The sequence below is a fragment of the Aulonocara stuartgranti genome, assembly GCF_965226115.1.
Source record: "Aulonocara stuartgranti genome assembly, chromosome: 14".
In the NCBI taxonomy this organism is placed as follows: domain Eukaryota; kingdom Metazoa; phylum Chordata; class Actinopteri; order Cichliformes; family Cichlidae; genus Aulonocara; species Aulonocara stuartgranti.
Genome location: NC_138950.1, coordinates 31,453,857 through 31,471,787, shown reverse-complemented (window position 1 = coordinate 31,471,787; position 17,931 = coordinate 31,453,857). Strand labels below are relative to the sequence as shown.

The 17,931-nt window shown below is 43.7% G+C and overlaps 1 protein-coding gene across 13 annotated transcripts in view; it reads left to right on the top strand.

Moving 5' to 3' along the window:
• The window catches only part of mfrp (membrane frizzled-related protein), a 35,401-nt gene that overhangs the window by 15,279 nt on the left and 2,191 nt on the right, over positions 1–17,931 (top strand). For 3 of the 13 annotated variants that reach the window (XM_082504099.1, XM_082504094.1, XM_082504098.1), the window contains 10 exons: positions 262–1,619; positions 2,259–3,419; positions 5,687–5,750; positions 14,071–14,377; positions 15,608–15,716; positions 16,080–16,217; positions 16,432–16,599; positions 16,674–16,893; positions 17,280–17,410; positions 17,498–17,623. In XM_082504099.1, coding sequence (XP_082360225.1) covers positions 14,324–14,377; positions 15,608–15,716; positions 16,080–16,217; positions 16,432–16,599; positions 16,674–16,893; positions 17,280–17,410; positions 17,498–17,623 — 946 coding nt within the window. In that variant the 5' untranslated portion in view covers positions 262–1,619; positions 2,259–3,419; positions 5,687–5,750; positions 14,071–14,323. Of the gene's footprint in view, positions 1–261; positions 1,620–2,258; positions 3,420–5,663; positions 5,751–11,392; positions 12,831–14,070; positions 14,378–15,607; positions 15,717–16,079; positions 16,218–16,431; positions 16,600–16,673; positions 16,894–17,279; positions 17,411–17,497; positions 17,624–17,931 lie in introns of those variants that run through there. The other 10 variants (XM_082504106.1, XM_082504101.1, XM_082504100.1 and 7 more) reach the window with 10 other exon arrangements.

Here is a 17,931-nt window from a genome sequence, read left to right as displayed (position 1 = left end):
AAAGCGGAGAGACAACTGCCGAGGTCATAACTTAGGAGCTGTAACAGAGAAAGAATGTGATGTTTTGGCTTTTACGACTAGATGGGGGCCACTAGAGACTATAAAAAGCTGAGCAACCTGTCACCATTTTGAGACTTGCTGTGACCCTCTGCATGCAGCTCTCCCCATCATGATGGCTTAAATGCTCATAAGTGTTGAATTCTATGGAAATAAATGATTGTTGATTGAGCATTTATACACCGAGTATTGTCCTTCCTTCAGCCCAAAGATTCAAAGAATTGGGAGATTTCAACAACTTGGTGCCGTGTGACCCGGATCTTTGGTGTGCTGAGGAAGTGCAGATTTGGCTTTTTGGTGAGATCGTGAGGCGAGGTGAACAGAGGACCGGTCCAAAAATAAAAAGGTAAGCACAGCCTGTTGTATTATAAATACCAAATGTGCATATTGGGCTTTCCAAATTAATCTGTTCGCTGAGTCACATGTATTTTCACAGTAAATTTGTCGGTGTCTGGTTTTTGGCGCAAGATACTAACAACATAAGTTGAGGCTGAATTCCAGTGTGTTAAGTAAACTGCTTCTACCGAGATACTAATAACATACTACGTTGGACTAGTTGCAGTAAACTGCTTCTACCGAGATACTAATAACATACTACGTTGGACTAGTTGCAGCCACTTTACCTTCCACATTTAATTTTGTCTAATACTGGCTTCTGTAGCAATAATACGTTAGAATTTCTTCTGAAGACGCGGCCATTAGTCCAGTACATTGAAGTCGAGGTTTGTTTATTTTGTTTATGGTGTCAGTGACGTCCTGGCTTTTGCCGGCTATGAAATAGAAGTTGATTTAAGGAAAAGCAGATGCTGGCTTCACGGTGCAGTTGAACGCTGGCAACGCGAGAGCGAAACACGTCCGTAGGTTTGGTTTATGATACGGCCGTGTTCCGGTGGTGCGGCCGTGAAGTGCAGTAGTGGTTGGTGCTAATTTTAGTACATTGGATAGAGGTTTGACGGTGGTTTGTGGCGTCAGTCGAGTTTTAAGGGCTGCGGTCATAATACAAAGTAAAATTTTAGGTACATAGATTAGTAAAGAAATAAAAAGGTTAAAATTCCTCGTTTCAGTGGTTAAAATTGTTGTGTGCCTGTCCCCTGACGAGTGTGAAATTAAATAAAGAGGGAATTTGGAGCCACATAGAGATAGACGGGCATAATTGGGTGTATTACTCTGTGGTGTAATAAAAATAAAAAGGAGAGATAGTAAGAGGTGTGTAGTGGAGACTTATGGAGGAGTAGAGAGAGGAATGTGTTGGGAGACTGGCGTACAGTTTACGCTGTCGAGGTAGGCGTGTTGCCTGCTTATCGGTTTAAAAGTGATGAAAATGAAATTAAAATAAATCTCTTAGTGTGTTAATACAGGAAGCTGCGGACCTGGACCAACTGCCCCCACAAGCACAGCGGCCGAAGCAAAATTATAAGTAATGGGAGCCACACCCAGCACGAATCAGCAGCTGTGAAACAGACAGCAGCAAGGAGAGAATTAAGAGAAGTTTTTAACTCATAAAATTGGGGCCAACGGACTTGTGGAGGTTGGGAAGGCGTCCGGAGCATCACAACAAAAAGGTGAAACAAAAACATACACAAGCAGAGAAATCTGAGAGAAAGGCTCCTTTTAAGGTAACGCCTAGTTTGAGAAAAAGTTAAAATTAACCTGCTTTTATACAAATGCACATACACGCAATGAAGAAACAGCTTACACTCATGAACACGTGAAGATTTTCCAGCAAGGTTAAAGAAAAATTAACATACTTAAATGATGAAGTCTATACATTACTGACAAAGAAACCCTCTGGGTTGCAGGACAACAATTTAACTAAAAAAAAAAAAGGGGACACTGGTCTAACCAACCAGGCAAGACACAACAAATTTAGGGGTTAAAAGATTCAAATTGTGACATGTTTTCTGCTGATTGATTACAAGTGATTACTGAATGAAAGAAAATTTCTTTTTGGGCTTTTAAACATGATCTTAAGAATTTTAACAGGTGCATGTTGTCCTGTCAACTTGGTGGGTTAGGAGTTGATTATATCGGGAGAGAAAAAAAAAACAAAAAAAGGGGGAGAGAAGGCTGACACAGGGCCTGGTCCCGGTGTTTCTCCCCTCTCGTTGAAATACAGCCAACACAACATCATTTTCCTGTTCGTTTGCTTTTGTTTTTTGTCTGTTTTTGTTTTTTGTTTTTCTCTTTATGTTTAATTACAGGCTGCTTTGCCGGCCCTGAAAGCCGAGGCTGACTGGACTCCTGCTCTCCCCCATACGTGACACTGACCAAATGCTGCAACAGCTGGACCCACAACAACGACCTGAGAATGTCAACAGACCTGCATGAATGTGATCTCATGCAGACGAGACGGAGAGCACTAAACCTAAGGCCCGTTTCACTACACGGGGGAAAATTCCCAGACTGCGTCAGCTGACAGAGCTCAGCTGTGACGAGACGCCCGCCAAGCCCAGAGGAAAAGTAAGGCCGAGCAAAAGAATGCTGACCTTGATAACTTTGCATTCACACTGTGCAGGACAGTGATGGACCAACACGGATGATCGGGCGGCAAAAAGGGCGTGACCGAGACAGGAGGAGTAACTGAAGTCAGAAGGCACCTCAGAATGGACAAAAAAACACAGGAGAAGATGCAGGTTTCACCTGCGGTGAGCATGGACACTGGAGAAAGGACTGCCCCAATTGGGCTCAGAACCAGGACGGACAGAACTTTGAGCAGCAGCAGCAGCAATGGTCGCAAACAAACTGAAAAGGAGGAGGGCAGGACCCCAGGGCATGCTTCAGGCCGTGGTTTACCCAGAACACCAGAACAGGAAAGTGATGAACAAACACACACACACACACACACACACACACACACACACACACGTCTCCAAATACACAGATTCAGAATGAAGTGAAATACACACATGAACACGGGCACTCGTTGAGTGAGTGAGAAATGACACACACACACACACGCACACACACACATGGGAATGATGATTCACTGAGAAGTGATGCACACACATACACATGCACACACTTGTGCAATGAAGAGTGATCCACACGCACACACACATACACGCTGATGCAATGAAGAATGCTTTGCTTATGCTGATATGCAAAATGCTGCACACAAACATCCAGATGCATAATTTTATAAGGAGCCATTGATTACCATTGATTACTTAGAATGTGTTATATGTCACTCAGAGGGCATTTGTGTAGATTTTAGGAATAAGGTCTAAAACGGTTTGGTTATGAAAACAATGTCTGTGCGTGATGTCTGTTTATGGCTCAAGGCCTTGACTGAATTCTTTGCTGTGCTTCACACAGCCCTGATGAGGAACAGTGGCACAGAGTGAAGATGATGAATTAATAGTGTAAGTTTAGTTTGGAGTACGGCATTTTCTGTGATTGAGATCTAATTCAAGGAGGAACAAAAGGAGTTACGGCACCTGAGGTTCTCATTCCCACACAATATTGTCCCGGCAGGAAGCAAAACGTTCCTGTGAATTTCTGGTTGATTTTTTGGTTTTGCTTAGCGCTAGCTTGATGTTATCAGTGAGCTTTGGCTTGTGTTCTTTCTCGTAAGCGAGAGAGGGATAGCTTTATGCTGGACATGTCTGCAACGGGCCCTAGTTTGTGTTATTTTAGTAGTATTTTGTTGGTTATGTCTGTTTTTGTTTTTGTTACAGTGCACTGAGGAGAAAATCTGAGAGGTGTGATCCACCGGTGGTGATATGTTGATATTTTGGGAGTTCATGATTTAACAATCAGCTCTTTAAACCAGGCCTGAAAGATTGAGGTTTAAAGCGCTATAAAATATTATTACTGTAAACAGTTGCAAAGTGTGTTTCTCCATGATTGTAATTGGCTTGGGAGAAATTCACTTATAGGGAACACTGAGAAGTTCTGAGTCTAAAAGGATTGCACCGAGTCAATCCGGCCCAAAAAACTGAGCATAACCATGTATAATATCCACTGAAGTTAAAAAGAGGTGCTTTGCAACATTAAACTGCAGTGTGCAGTACGCATTTTTCGGACCATAAGGTGCACGGGATTATAAGGCACATTAAGCGAAACAAAGCAGTCAGATAAATCAAACTTTATTAAACTCATTCTTCTTGCTTCCTCCACTTCTGTACCATTGATTCATTAAAACCCTTGGTAGAACCTGGGACCATTTCGTGGCCTTTCCGTTTTTTAATTCCACGCCATTTCCACTGTGTTTAATGGAGTATAGCCAAATTTTCAAACATGTATTTTTTTCCCATTTTATTTTAAAATTTCAGTCTGAGTTTTTTAAATGAGCTTAAATGGCTGAATAAAAGGCATACATCCACTATCGAACCTCGTGGCCGATTTGTGCCCCATTGAAACCCATTATAAACGCTATTTTTCACGCCAGAAAAATTACGGTCAAAGGGATCGTCAGGTTTCCAGCTTAGGTTTTGTTTTGGACTACAGGCCTTAGAGTTGTAATTTTTTTATTTGTCCACCGGGTGGCGCCCTTGCTCCACATGTGACGCCTGCTGGAACATACACACCTTCTCCAGCGGCCTGCTCGAGACAGATACCCGGAAAAGGCAGACTAATTTCCCGCGTACAGCAGCAGCTTGGCCCGCTGCTCGTTCCGGACCATTTTCTGACCTTAGGATCATTTGAGGGTGCATTAATTTTTTTTAATCAACAGGAAATGACGTATTTGTTTTCACGTGGTAGCGGAAGTGTGTGCTGCAGACACGGGAACCGAACCATATGCTCCGGCGCTGCGCGAAACACACCCGCGGCAGAGGCACTCCTCCCCGGGGGAGCAGGAGCAGCAGCGCCGCCTGGGGACATTTTTGGCTTCTGCAAAAAAAATTAAAACCGGATCGAAATTAATGTTGGTGCCAATCTTTTGTCCATCTAAAGGCCTAATTATAATAACAATAAAATATTACTTCAAATGTTTTTTTTGGAAAATATTTTATGTTTTATGTTTTATGTTTTTGGGGCAAAAAAAGCAGTGCGCTCATGTGACGAAACCGGGATATAAAGGGTTAAAATCCGCGAAATGTAATTAAAACTTGACATGAATATTTCAAGGAGAAGTAGGTCTAAAAGATTGGCTAATTTAAAGTGGAATAAAATATTAATATATAAATTTTTTATAGCACTTTTTGGGCGTGGTCGATAGTGTGCATTTTATGAAATGCGCTCCTGGAAAAAAAATAAAAGGCGATCGAAATGACTGTTGGTGCCAATCTTTAGTCCATCTAAAGGCCTAATTATAATAACAAACAAATATTACTTCAAATGGTTTTTTTTGGAAAATATTTAGTTTTTTTGTTTTTTGGGGCTAAAAAAACAGGGCGCTCATGTAATAAAACTGGGATTTAAAGGGTTAAAACAATGAAAATATAATTAAAAGTTGATATGGATATTTTAAGCAGAAGTAGTTTTAAAAGACTGACTAATTTAAAGTAGAAAAAAATATTGATATATAACATTTTTAGAGCACTTTTGGGGCGGGACCATTTTTGGTCCCGAGGTTCACGAAAGGATGGGATTTTGAGGTTTTACCAACAGACACAAGGTGATGATGTCAGGAAGAAGAACTGACTGAAGATCACATTATGTAGGTGATTAATTATCTTTGCTGCAGGTTTGCTGGCTCTGATGCATCTTTTTACAGTTTTGGAAGAGAAACTAGGGATGGCAAAACACAGGTACACACACACACACACACACACACACACACACACACACACACACACACACACACACACACACACAACAGAAATGTTACCAAATAATAATTAACTCACCTCCGTTTTTTGTAGTTCCACTTGCCTTCTTATGAATCCTACAAGACACTGTTCTTTATATAGAGATCAGTATCATTAAATACTGATCAGATATCAGTATTTGATGAAAGGTCTGCCCCTCACAAACTCCTCCCAGCTGACCCAGTTATAATGAGTTTGGTGGTAAAGATGTGTTGATAAAAATTATGAACCAAAACTTTTTTATCCATATTCTGTTTGCATTTAAAAAATATTGTTTATAGCACCATTTAATCTATTTAATAGCAGTATTTCAAAGCCCGAACTTATTTCAACATGAAATGCTATCACATATAGATTGTCTGCAGTCCAAAATCCAGTGTAACCTAAATTTGTTCCAGTATTATTCTTAAAGTGGTTTTAGCTGCAACACAAACAGTAAAGGCTTTAGAGTGAAAGTTGCTTATTTTTCTGGAATTGAAAACTCAGTTTCTATCTTTAGGGTTAAGACTGGAGTAAAGCCGTATCCATGCTGTACTGTTTAATCTTTTTTTTTTTTTTGTTGCCTGTCCCGTTTAGCTCTTTTGCCATCAGAATTGTTGTCTAAAGGCAAAGAAAGCACCACAGACTAGAAGTCCACTTGTTTGGTCTCTGTAAACAACTAGTCTGTCTGTTGTGGTGCTTGGGAAGTTGACGCCCTCTTGTGCTGCTAGGCAAAGGTCTCGAAAAGCATCTTGTCTCTCGCAGACTGTGAGGACACCCAAAGATGGTACTGCCTCCCACTTTTCTTGGTCTCTGGTCTTGGATCTCATGAACTTTTTGGCAACCCTCCAGACCCACGCCACGGTCCCAATCAGCCTTCTCAGGTTGCTGAATCGCCTTTCGTCGATTAGCTGTTGGGTTGCTACTCCTCGTGGTCTTCTCGACTCTACGTGTGCTGAGTCCTGAGCTGCCTTGATGTGGACTCTGGTAAGGACCGCAACAAAAGTCTTTTTCTGTAGCTTTGTGACCTTTTCTCGAGCTTGGGCAGCGACTTCTCCGGCGGATTTCTTCAGCCACTCATCTTCAGGAAGTTGGAGAAACTTTGGGACCGACTGCCACTCGGAGTCCTCGGTTAGGGCATCTGGACTGGCCCCTCTGGTGAGAATGTCTGCAATGTTTGCTGACCCAGGAATCCACCACCAATCTTGGACATCAGTGCTACTCTGGATTTCACCAACGCGGTTTGCGAAGAAGGTCTGGAAACCGTAGCTCTCACGCTGGATTGCACCCAAGACGGTCTGGCTGTCAACGAGGTGGTACCATTTTTTGACCTGGATTCTGCAGTGTCTCTGGAAGTAGGTCTTCAGACGGGCAGCAAAGACTGCGCCACACATCTCTGCTTTAACAGGATCGCCTTTGTGATTGAGAGGCGTCAGTTTGGCTTTGGACTCTACTAGTCTCACAATGACACTATGGCTGCAGCTCCAGCGAAGGTACATCACTGCACCATATGCATGTTCACTGCCGTCAGAGAACGTGATGGCACTGGGCTCTGCACAAGGATCTGGTGGAGTCAGGGCTCTAGTGAAATGCAGTTTCTTCAGGTCAGCATACTCTTCCAGAAGCTTTATAGCGTCTTCTCGGAGGCCTTCAGACAAGGCTGCGTCCCATGTGTCTTCGAGGCAGTGCTTTACTTTTGCTTCTTGGAAAGCTCTCCTTACCAGGATGGCACCCTTTTGTTTGACGGGAGTCACTAGACCGAGTGGGTCGTATAGGCCGGAGACTTGGCTTAGCAGTTCTCGCCTGGTGAGTGGATCAGGTGTTTGCTCTCTGACTTCTTCTCTGAGCAGGTCTTGACCAAGGCGCATTTTCCTCCTTTTCTTTGAGAAGTTCACTGCAACCATGACATGAAGCTTGTCATCATTGATGGTGTAGCCAAGGCCAAGGGCTTTGTTGTCATCTTCCGTCAGCTGGTTCGGCAGGATCATAGTCTTTGGCTCTGATCGAGGCAACTCTTTCTTCGACTCCTCCCTCCCACTTTGACTGGAGTAGACCCACGGCTTCATGTAGAATCCTCCAGCTCTCAGGATGTGCTCAATGTTGGCTGTTAGGCGTCTCAGATGGTCGAGGTCATTGTGTGATGTCAGGATGTCATCGACATAAGCATCTTCTTCCAGCACACGTTTCTCTTCTGTGAAGTGACTGAATGAAGGTAGGTTTGCAGTTTCTCTCATGGCGACTTGGGCTATGCAACCAGCAGGTTTGTCTCCAATGTTGACTCTTGTTATGGCATAGTCTTCTATGTCTGCATCTTCTGTGTCACGCCACAAGAATCTGTGCAAGTGGACTTCTCGATCTTCCAGCCAGACGGAGTTGTACATCTTGCGGACGTCACCAAGGGCGGCGTAGACACCAGCTCGGAACCTCAGCAGGACAGCTCTTATCGGGTTCAGGACATCAGGACCTTTGATGAGGATGTCATTCAGGCTGAGGCCTCTGTACTTCTGGCTGCTGTTCCACACCAACCTCACTGGGGTAGAGACAGAGTGTGGATTTGGCGCGATGAGGTGGCTTATGTACCATACTGGCCCAGTCCAACTCTGCAGGACTTCTTTGGACAGCTTCACTGCAGCTCTGCGGTTTACCATCTCATGAACTTGTGCAGCATAGGCCTTCTTCCATTCAGGTTCTTTAGATAGCTTCATCTCGGTTCTGATGAATGTTGCTTCTACTGCTCTCCTGTTATTTGACAAGGTTGCTGGATCTTCTACCCATGGGTATTTGGCATGCCAATGCGGTTCACTGTTGTGGTCATCTCCAGTTGAGTAAGTCAGGCCATTCCTCACGATCTCCATCTCCCTCTCTTCTGCAAGCGTCATTTCTTTACCCCCTGGCTGGCAGCTCCCACAACGACACCCTCCACATCTCGGCTGGCAAGCGGCTCCGATGCTTTCCCACCTCCACCACTTCAGAAAGTCTCTGCTGCTGCTACCTACCTATCTACCTGGTCAAAATAAAGTTGAGTGAAATTCAAAGTCTGGTCTTTTTCAAGTGTGGGCACCTCACAGTCAGAGAACACTTGACAATGCCCAATGGATTTACTTTACCAAATTGACCATCCCAGCCTTGCCGTAATGGTCCATTTGATTCACCTTTTATTGTTTAGTTTATTTTCACTTGCTGAATACGGGACAGACTTGACTGGGGGAAAGAAGGGGATAAAGAAAGAGGGAAAGAGAAACAGCTGAGAAGAGGGGGAGAAGGGCAAAAGACAAAAACCAACAGAACGGGCAGAGGGGAAAAAAAAAGGAAAAAAATGCATATATCGATCACCTGCTGAGAAAGAAAAAAGAAAACAAGCAGAAGAGAACAAGAGTAATAGAATAAACAACATCACAATGATATATGGGAATATGACAGTAAATACTAAATATTAAACATTATTGTGCAGCACATAAGATCAACAGAACACAGTGTGCTTTGAGTTAGGAGCCAAAAAGGGTGTAGTTTGTGGGTGTCATCACCCGTGTGTACACCTGTGAGCATGGACGCGCTTGTGTTTTTTTAAAAGGTTCCTTCATGTAATGATCTGCTAGAGGGTGTGGGGGGGCCACAGCCCCGTCCTCCAGGGCATGAAGCAGGTATGGAGGAGATCAAAACTCCAGACATCCAGAGGCCCCCAGAACACAAGAGACCAAGGAAGACCAACAGAGGGGCAGCCACGCCACTGTCCCAGAAAGAGCTGAGGAGAGTCCCAGATGAGGGCTCACTCAGCAGCCGCGGAGCAGAAGCCAGGGGGAGTTGCAGTGACGCGCCCGTGAGCTCCGCCGGCAGCCAGCCGTGCCTGAGTGACCGAGCCCCAGGCCGAGAGGCCGGGGCCACCCCACCTCCGAAGTGGCCCGAGCGAGCCCCAGGCTCCAGGCCCCGACAAGCGGCCGCCAAGGAGTGAGCCGGTGTGTACCTGGACGCCCATCCCCGGACACAAAGAACCACCAACGCACCGATGTCTGAGGGAGTCCGCCACTGGCAGGGGAAGTGGTGGTAGGGGGAGATAGGCCTCCAAACCTTGGAGGGCCCGAGATGTCCCCAGAGAGGTGGCGTCTGACACCCAACCTGACATATAGACACAGACATACAGGCACACACATATACAAACATCCATTCCCCCCCTCATGCTCTCATATGCACTTACTCCACACTCAACCAACGTGGAGACAGACATGAAGAGACGCTGTACACACGATCACACTCCCCAAGCGTACTCTACGAACCGGGTCTAGGTACCCTTGCCCCTGGAGGGGGGAACTGCACCCAGACCCAGGTGGTGTTACCCTTTTCCCTGCGGTGGGGGGAGGCAGACCGCCCCGACTCCGCAGCAGCAGGGAGGCCCCACACTCCAGACCACAGTCGGACGGCCAACTCCTCCTCCTAGCCCCCCCGCTCCAGCAGGCCGCAGAGAATGGGGGTGAGAGAAGACTCCAAACCTCCCTCCACCCGCTCATTGTAGTGTTGATGCATGTGTGTTCTAAGGTGCATTGAAAACCCAGGCGGGCATGGAGCTACCTGCCAGAGAGCAGCAGGTAAGCGCACGGTCCCTCCTGCTAGCCCTCAATGCCTACGTGTATTTAAAATTGAGAGGTGGGCAACGACGCCAGGGGTGAGGTGTACACCCTGATGGTAATTTGGAGTCCGTGTATCGTGCCCACCCCCAAGATCCTATATGTATGTGTAATGAGAGTGTGAGTAATGTGAATGTCTAAGTTGTGGGATAAAATTGAGGCTCCTCCCAAACTCCTCCCATCTGCTCCCAATAACTGAGATGTCATATAAGATGTATAAGGAGTTTCATGAGTTTCAAATGAGTAATAAAAAAAACTAAAGTCAAAGTAGAATGGCTACACCACATGATTTCCCAGAAACCATGTGACTTAAGTTTCACCTTATTGATAAGCTCATTTATACACAGCCTATGATGGATTGAACAGCTGTTTCCAACAAATCTGTACAGCTGTGGACAAAAGTTGTCAGTGACACAAAGTTTGTTTTGCAGTTGTTTTTCTTTTGTTTTTTGTTTTTTTGTTTTTTACACCTTTCTACACTGTAAAATCGAATTAGTTCCCAGAACTTTAAATAAATTATTCAAACTTGTTGCCCAAAAAGACTAAGTAAAGGTCATTTAAGATAACTAAGTTAGGGCAACTTATGATGTTGCGAAGAACAAACATGGGAAATTCAAAAGTTTCAAAACCTTTTTTTTGTAGCAAATAAATGTTAAAAATTGTTTTAACAGTGGTGCCACCACCAGTACTTTGCTCACAACTGTACTCACTGTAATCAAGTGTTAAAAAGGTGCAGTACAGGCTCTGCTATTACCTGAGTAATTAATAAATCTCACTTTGGAAGACCAAAATCTTTCATAGAAAGATCAGCCATTGTTTCATGTTGAAGATGTTTGGAATAAACATTCTAGGTTCGAGACCATATTGCCATTATCATATTAATTTACATATTATTATAATAAGTTAGATAAGAGATAACATTTCAGACATAGATATCAGGTATGCGTACATGAATGTCCACGTTAATTAAATGTACAGAACTGTGTGGAGAAACGAGAGAGAATCCATCCTAACTAAAGTGAGTGAGGGATGTTTCTGTGTTTGCAGGATGGTAAATAAGGTGTGACACTTTGGAACATTTTTATTCAGAAATAAGATACCAGCACCCCACATAGCAAAACTGGTATTGCCCGGATCTGGCCCACACAATGTGCCTACACATGGCCCACATACCGCAAAGAATGATGGCCCTTTGGTGGCCCACACAATGTGCCTACACATGGCCCACATACCGCAAAGAATGATGGCCCTTTGGTGGCCCACACATGGACCAGCTGCAGACACACTGGTGGTCCTGTGCTGGCCCAGCTTCAGCTCTGGCTCCAGATGTCAGCCTAATGTGTACCTTAATCAAGCCACGTAATAACAACATGTGCCGGAACATAATAGTGCAAAAGGAACATGACGTGCTTCCTAAGTACTATCATACTCTTGACATGCAAACTGGAGGAGCCAGGGATCGAACCACTAGCCTTCCAATCAGGTGACCTGCTGTACCTCCTGAGCTACATCCAGCCTGTGGTAGACGTGCATAAACCCTCACTAGGTTTTGGATAAAGTGTACACTCACAAACCTGTCAAATCTGCATTTAAAACGTTGGCTACCATAGCAGTATAGTATTGCAACGTGGCATTTGGGTCTTCTAACTAAAATTGGAAAATAGGAACATAAATAGTGCCTCATTGCCAGACCTGGCCCACATCTGGTAGACATACACCCGGCCATGACACCAGTCAGTCAGAAGTGACAGCTTGATGGCAGATCTGGGCCAGGCCTGATTTCTATGAGCCTGGGCGACATAAACAAAACTACAATTGAGCCAGATATGGCATGCCATCACATAGACAGTGCCATCTATGCCAGGCCTGGCCCATATCTGGTGTCAAGCCAGCAGTGCTGGCTTGACACCAGATCCGTGCCAGACCTGCATGCAATGTGGGACCCTGCATCACAGCTCCCAACATTAATGTGACAGCATATTTAACCTCCCAAGACCTGAACTCTTTCATGGCATGCATTTTTAACTTTTCTTTGCTATTTGGGCTGATTGGGACCTGATGAGTGTAAAAACAAAGAATTACCTGATTTTTTTTTTTTTATCTGATCTTTGTTTCTGAGAAAAATTGGATCCACATAAGAGGAAATTTGTTTTAAATTTTGATAGACCAGTGGCGTTACAGTAACTACGTTATTATTGTGGTAACGAGCACGGTAACTAGTTACTATCACCAAAATCAGGAACGCGTTAGTCGTTACTGGGATTTAGATAGGGTCGTTACTCATTACTTCGTATGGTGGCTATCACGGAGCTTCCACAGATTCAGTAACATTAGTAAGTGGTGGAGGCCAGCAGGTGGATGAGAGAAAGGGGACAGAAGGAAGAGAGACCCGAGGCAGCCGCCGGTGTGAACTGAACTTCAGGTAAGAAGTTATGACCTGCAGTCTCTCTGGGTCAGATATAAACCAAGTTTAGGTGGAGTTTATTTTCGTTATTCTGACTTTTTCCGTACTGCGTGCTAGCTAGCATGACGGAGTTTCTATACAGCTGGGTGGGTGCTATGATGTTAATGATGTTGAACTTTATTTTGTTCATAAGGTTAATTATTAGAGTTGCCAACCGTCCTGTAAAAAACAGAAACATCTGGTATTCAGAGCGTTTTGTATTGTGGTGAAAAGGAACAGTTTGTCCTGTACTTCAGCTACAATGAAAAAGACACAAAGCTGGAGTTATTGAGTGTCTTTGCTGCAGAGGTGCCTCTTTTTCTCTCATTCTCCCCCCTCCCTCTCCTGTTTCTACTTCAATCATGAAACTGATCAATGATCAGCTTATCGGCTTTTCTCTCAACTGTATTTATAAAGCACTTTGAAACAGTAAATGCTGACCAAACATTAAGGACAGAATAAAATTACAGAAAAATAAATAAAATAAAATAATAAAACACAAACATGAATAAATAATAATAATAATAATTGATCCAAAAAATAAAAATATATATTTAAAACACAGAAGGTCCATAAAAAGCACAATTTAATTAAAACAATTAAACTAAAACCAATTTTTTTTACATTGTTTTTTAAATGTTTTAATTAAAAAAAAGAAAGAGATTAGACCTTAAAAACCCCCACAAATATCATAAATCACTTCTTTTCAGATGATCAGTTTTTGGCACAACACACAGTTTCAGATCTCACAATCAGATGTCACTCCTGCTTCTCCACACTGAACGCTGCCGTCGTTGCTATGGTGCCATCTTACCCAGAATCCGTGTTAGATGACTGAGACTGCTCCGTTTCTGCAGCAGCGTTCTCGTGTGTTTGCTCACTCGGCTGTGCGCAGGTGCACATTTCAGTGAAACATTTTAGGAGCTTAAACCATCATTAAGGGGATTACCGAGATTTAACAGGGACCCCCGCACCTCCACCCCAACCCCATCTTTGGCATTCCTTGTCCTTCTTCCCGCCTCCTCCAGGGCTCAGTCCTCTCACCTGACAAGGATTTGCTCAGCAATGTGAGCAAGTTTCTAAAACCTTTTTAACCAGGCACACAAACACACGTAAAAGAAAATAATAATAATTACTGCGATAAACTAGACAGACAGCAACCACAGTCATCTCTACTGCTGAAGATCGGAATTTGATTGTACTTTTCTCTCATTTCTAGCAGTGTTTAGGCCCCATTTTTGATGGGGTCTAAACAAAGGACTGTGCTGTGCTGGGGGATTGAGCGCTGTAGGCTTTCACAGCTCATGTGGAGGTTTGCAGTCAGGGCAAAAAAGTGAACAATGACAAGAAAACTCAGGGGACCATCTTTAAAATTCCCTCGCGGATAAAAGGATATCTTCAGGATCATATCCCAAATGTTTTCAGAACAACATTGGAGTCTTTAAGAAGAGGAGCGCACTGAGAGAGTAAAGATGTCTGAACTCAGCCAAGTCGCTGTATACCCTGACTCCTCAGACATTTATAAGGTGAGTAGGATATGTTGATTTTGACTCCCCATGTTTTTGGATTTTAACCGGATATGTTATGGAGCTACGGCGCCAATTTTCCTGGTTGTAGTTGGATTACCAAACTGGGCAAATGTTCTAAAGGCTCAGATCTCGTGCTTTAGTCAGCATCACTTGGACTTTAGTAATTTGTAGAAAGGCCTTATATCAAAATCTAGTTTTAAGAGCTTAAGTAGTTTGGTTTGACAAAACAATCTCAGCTCAAGGCTGCCGTCGAGCTTGTTTTCCACAGCTGTCAGCCTTTAGAGTAAAGCCATTCAGCTGTTGTGGAGATTAATCTGTTAAGGGTTTCACTTCAGATGATGAAGACTGGGTAATATTGTTGAAACAAGAATAGAAAGGTAGTCCAGTGTAAAATGTCTGCACATTAAGTGAGCCGCTAATAGGCTTAAGAGACGATGTTGGCAGTTATTGTCCTGCACATTCTGCCTCTGCTTTGAAACATGTATTTGTCGTCTAGAAAACAAACTTTTGCTGTTTGAGTATACTGCAAATATATCTATGCCCACTGTGTGGCTTTGCAAACTCTGGCTCTTTCCTGGACATTTCTTATGATACTATAATGATTTGTTTGCTTTTTTGAATTTTTACAAAACAGCAATGTGAGAAAAGTGTCTAAGCACACTGGTAATCTCACAAAGAAGTTCTTACCCGGTCATAGTTTAGTTTCTGTAACTTTTTCTCATTGCTGTTTTTTTTTTCTTTTAGCAAGTGGCTAACTTTATAGCTATAACAAAGAGCAGGGTTCCCACGCAAACATCAGACACAATCAATAACATATAGAAGCTGTTTACACTACTGAAAAACAAATTTTTATATCTCAAACTTTCAACTCATTAACACAAGCTTCTGAGAAAATAATTTGAAATTTTTCAGTGATGCAGTTAGAATATCCTTTTTTTTTTGTAGCAAAAACTAACTTCCACAGTAACTAGCTGGTTAACATACCTGGACATTTAGCCACAAAGGAGTCAGATATCTGGCTAACCAGATCTGAAGGTAATGATGGGTCAGTGTCATATGAAATGTTACATGTAACCCGACCAGTAGTGAAATGGAACCATAAGATGTGTGTGTTCTAATAACTGAAGGTGTGTTTTGTTGCTTTTTATTTGAAAGCAGAGGAAGAGTTTAAAAAAGCTTTTTTTTAAAACCAGCACTTGTGTGAATCTTTGATTTTTACATCCGCAGAATGTCTTTTGCAATCCCGCCTTTGAGCTGGAGGGGGAGAAGGAGGAGAGGGTGGAGGGATTCAGGACAGCCTCTTCTACTCCTGAGCCAATCAAACCACCAGGACCAAGTGAGTCAGCCAATCAGCTTGCTGCTTCTTGTGCCTCTACCCTAACGGGATCATTTTATCACTTAAGCTCAGTTTTCTTGAAATATAGGTAAATGTGGCCTCATGATAATTGTACTCAAGTTGTAAAAAGTGTACAGTTGATGCCTTCTTTAGCTGTTCTCAAAGGAAACAAATCCCATAAACATATCATAGTGATGTCATCAGGGTTATGCCAACTTTAAATAGACGTGGTGAGTTTGGAAGTTTTCAGTGATGTCCTTATTTCCAAATGAATGCATTTCCCAGAATACAGTTCTTGAAAAACCAAAAAGAAAACAAAGTGGGGGAAAAAGAGATTACAGATGTACTATGCATTTCTTTCAGGCCTAGTCTGGGGATTTTTCGGTGTGTGTGTGATGCGTGTGCGTGCTCCGGGCTGCGGTTGGGGGGTGGTAGTGGTCTCTTCTGCTGTCCTGCTCCTATTAGCAGCCCTAGGACTGATGCTGGTCCTCATTCTCACACGTGAGTCACTGCTGCACATCAACTGCTTCATTACCACAATCTCAAACTGATTAAAAGTATTGAGTGATTTCATAAACCCAGGATCCATGCTAAAACCTCAAAGTACACCATGAACTCACAGATACTGGAGTTTAAAGGTTTCTCAGCATGACTAGTGCTCTCACTGCACATCATAAAAATCTTCTGACCCAGATGTATTTGCTTCCTTATTTAGAGATAAAGAACCAGGCAGTGGAGGATCAGGTGCTGACCACTGCCACTTCAGGCCTACAGCATGCAGGAGATGGACAGTCCCAAGCTTTACCTACAGTCCCTATCAATAGAAGTAAAGAGGACAGTACAGCTGCACCACAACCTGCCAGAATCCCTCCATCTGAACCAAGTAGGTCTGGCCTCTCTACCCAAAATACTTTTTGTTGACCTAAGACACAAGGTCTCTCTCTCTCTGCCTCTCAGGATGTGGAGGTGTTTTAACTGACACTGAAGGAAGTTTCAGCTCTCCAAATCACCCTGCGTCCTACCCCCCAAACTCACTGTGTGTGTGGGTGATTCAGGTCCCGCCCCCCTACCTGGTCCAGATTCATGTCTCCTCTTTGACTGTGGAGGGACCCTCTCCTTGCCTGTTTGACTGGGTGGAGGTGCGGGAGCAGATCGAGCAGACTTCTGTGGTCACCAGGTCAGCGATCATGAAGCATACCTTCTTATGAACATCATTCACACCTCCATATTTCCACAAGCAACATTTTTATACACAATCAGAGTAGGAGCATTATGCTGTTTCACTAAACTGCTGATAGATGGCGCCAAAAGCCCGTGCATCATTGGAAAGCGTTTCCATGTACTGAAGGGTTTTTGGAAATTTTGTACGTATCAACACGTTGACCTTTTTGCTCACATTCCTGGACAGTGTCTTAACGTGATTCATTAAATTCCTCTAACTACGTAACACATTTCCTGCTTACAAATCCTTTTAAGAATTTATAGCTGCATGGCTCAGGCACAAAGTTCAATCCAAGGCTGAACAAGAATGAGACTGATCAAAAACAAATGTCTCCCTTGCAGGTTCTGTGGTAACGTAGCGCCACCGACGGCCAACACAAACAGCAGTACGGTGTGGGTCACCTTCCACTCTGATGGCAGCATCGCAGGCAACGGCTTCACTGCCCAGTACAGGGCGGTACTCCCCAGACACAGTCAGTAGCCTGCATCTGGGAGCACAAGCGTTCACTCTTGTATATGTTTTGCAACAATGTTCAAGTTAGCACATTGTGTTTTCTCAGAAAGCTGCTCCAGAGAAGAGTTCATGTGCGACGGCGGCCGCTGCCTGCTGCCTGTGTCTGTGTGCGACGGTCATCCAAACTGCCACGACCAGATGGACGAGGCAAACTGCAGCCACAAGCACAAGGGTGAGAGTCCACATATGGAACTAAAACAGAAACAGGAAAGGTCAAAGGTCACAATTCAACTCACTTTTATTTATATAACATTGGATCACAACTGTCACCTCAAGGTGCTTTATATTGGAAGATGAAGACCCTGCAATAACAGAGAAAATCCCAACAATCAGATGAACCCCTACGAGCAAACACTTGATAACAGTTGGAAGGAAAAACTCCCTTTTAACAGGAAGAAACCTCCAGCAGAACCACAATCAGGGAGGGGCGGCCATCATCTGCATCAAGAGAATCCCCCAGCAGTTAGCCTAGTCTACTGC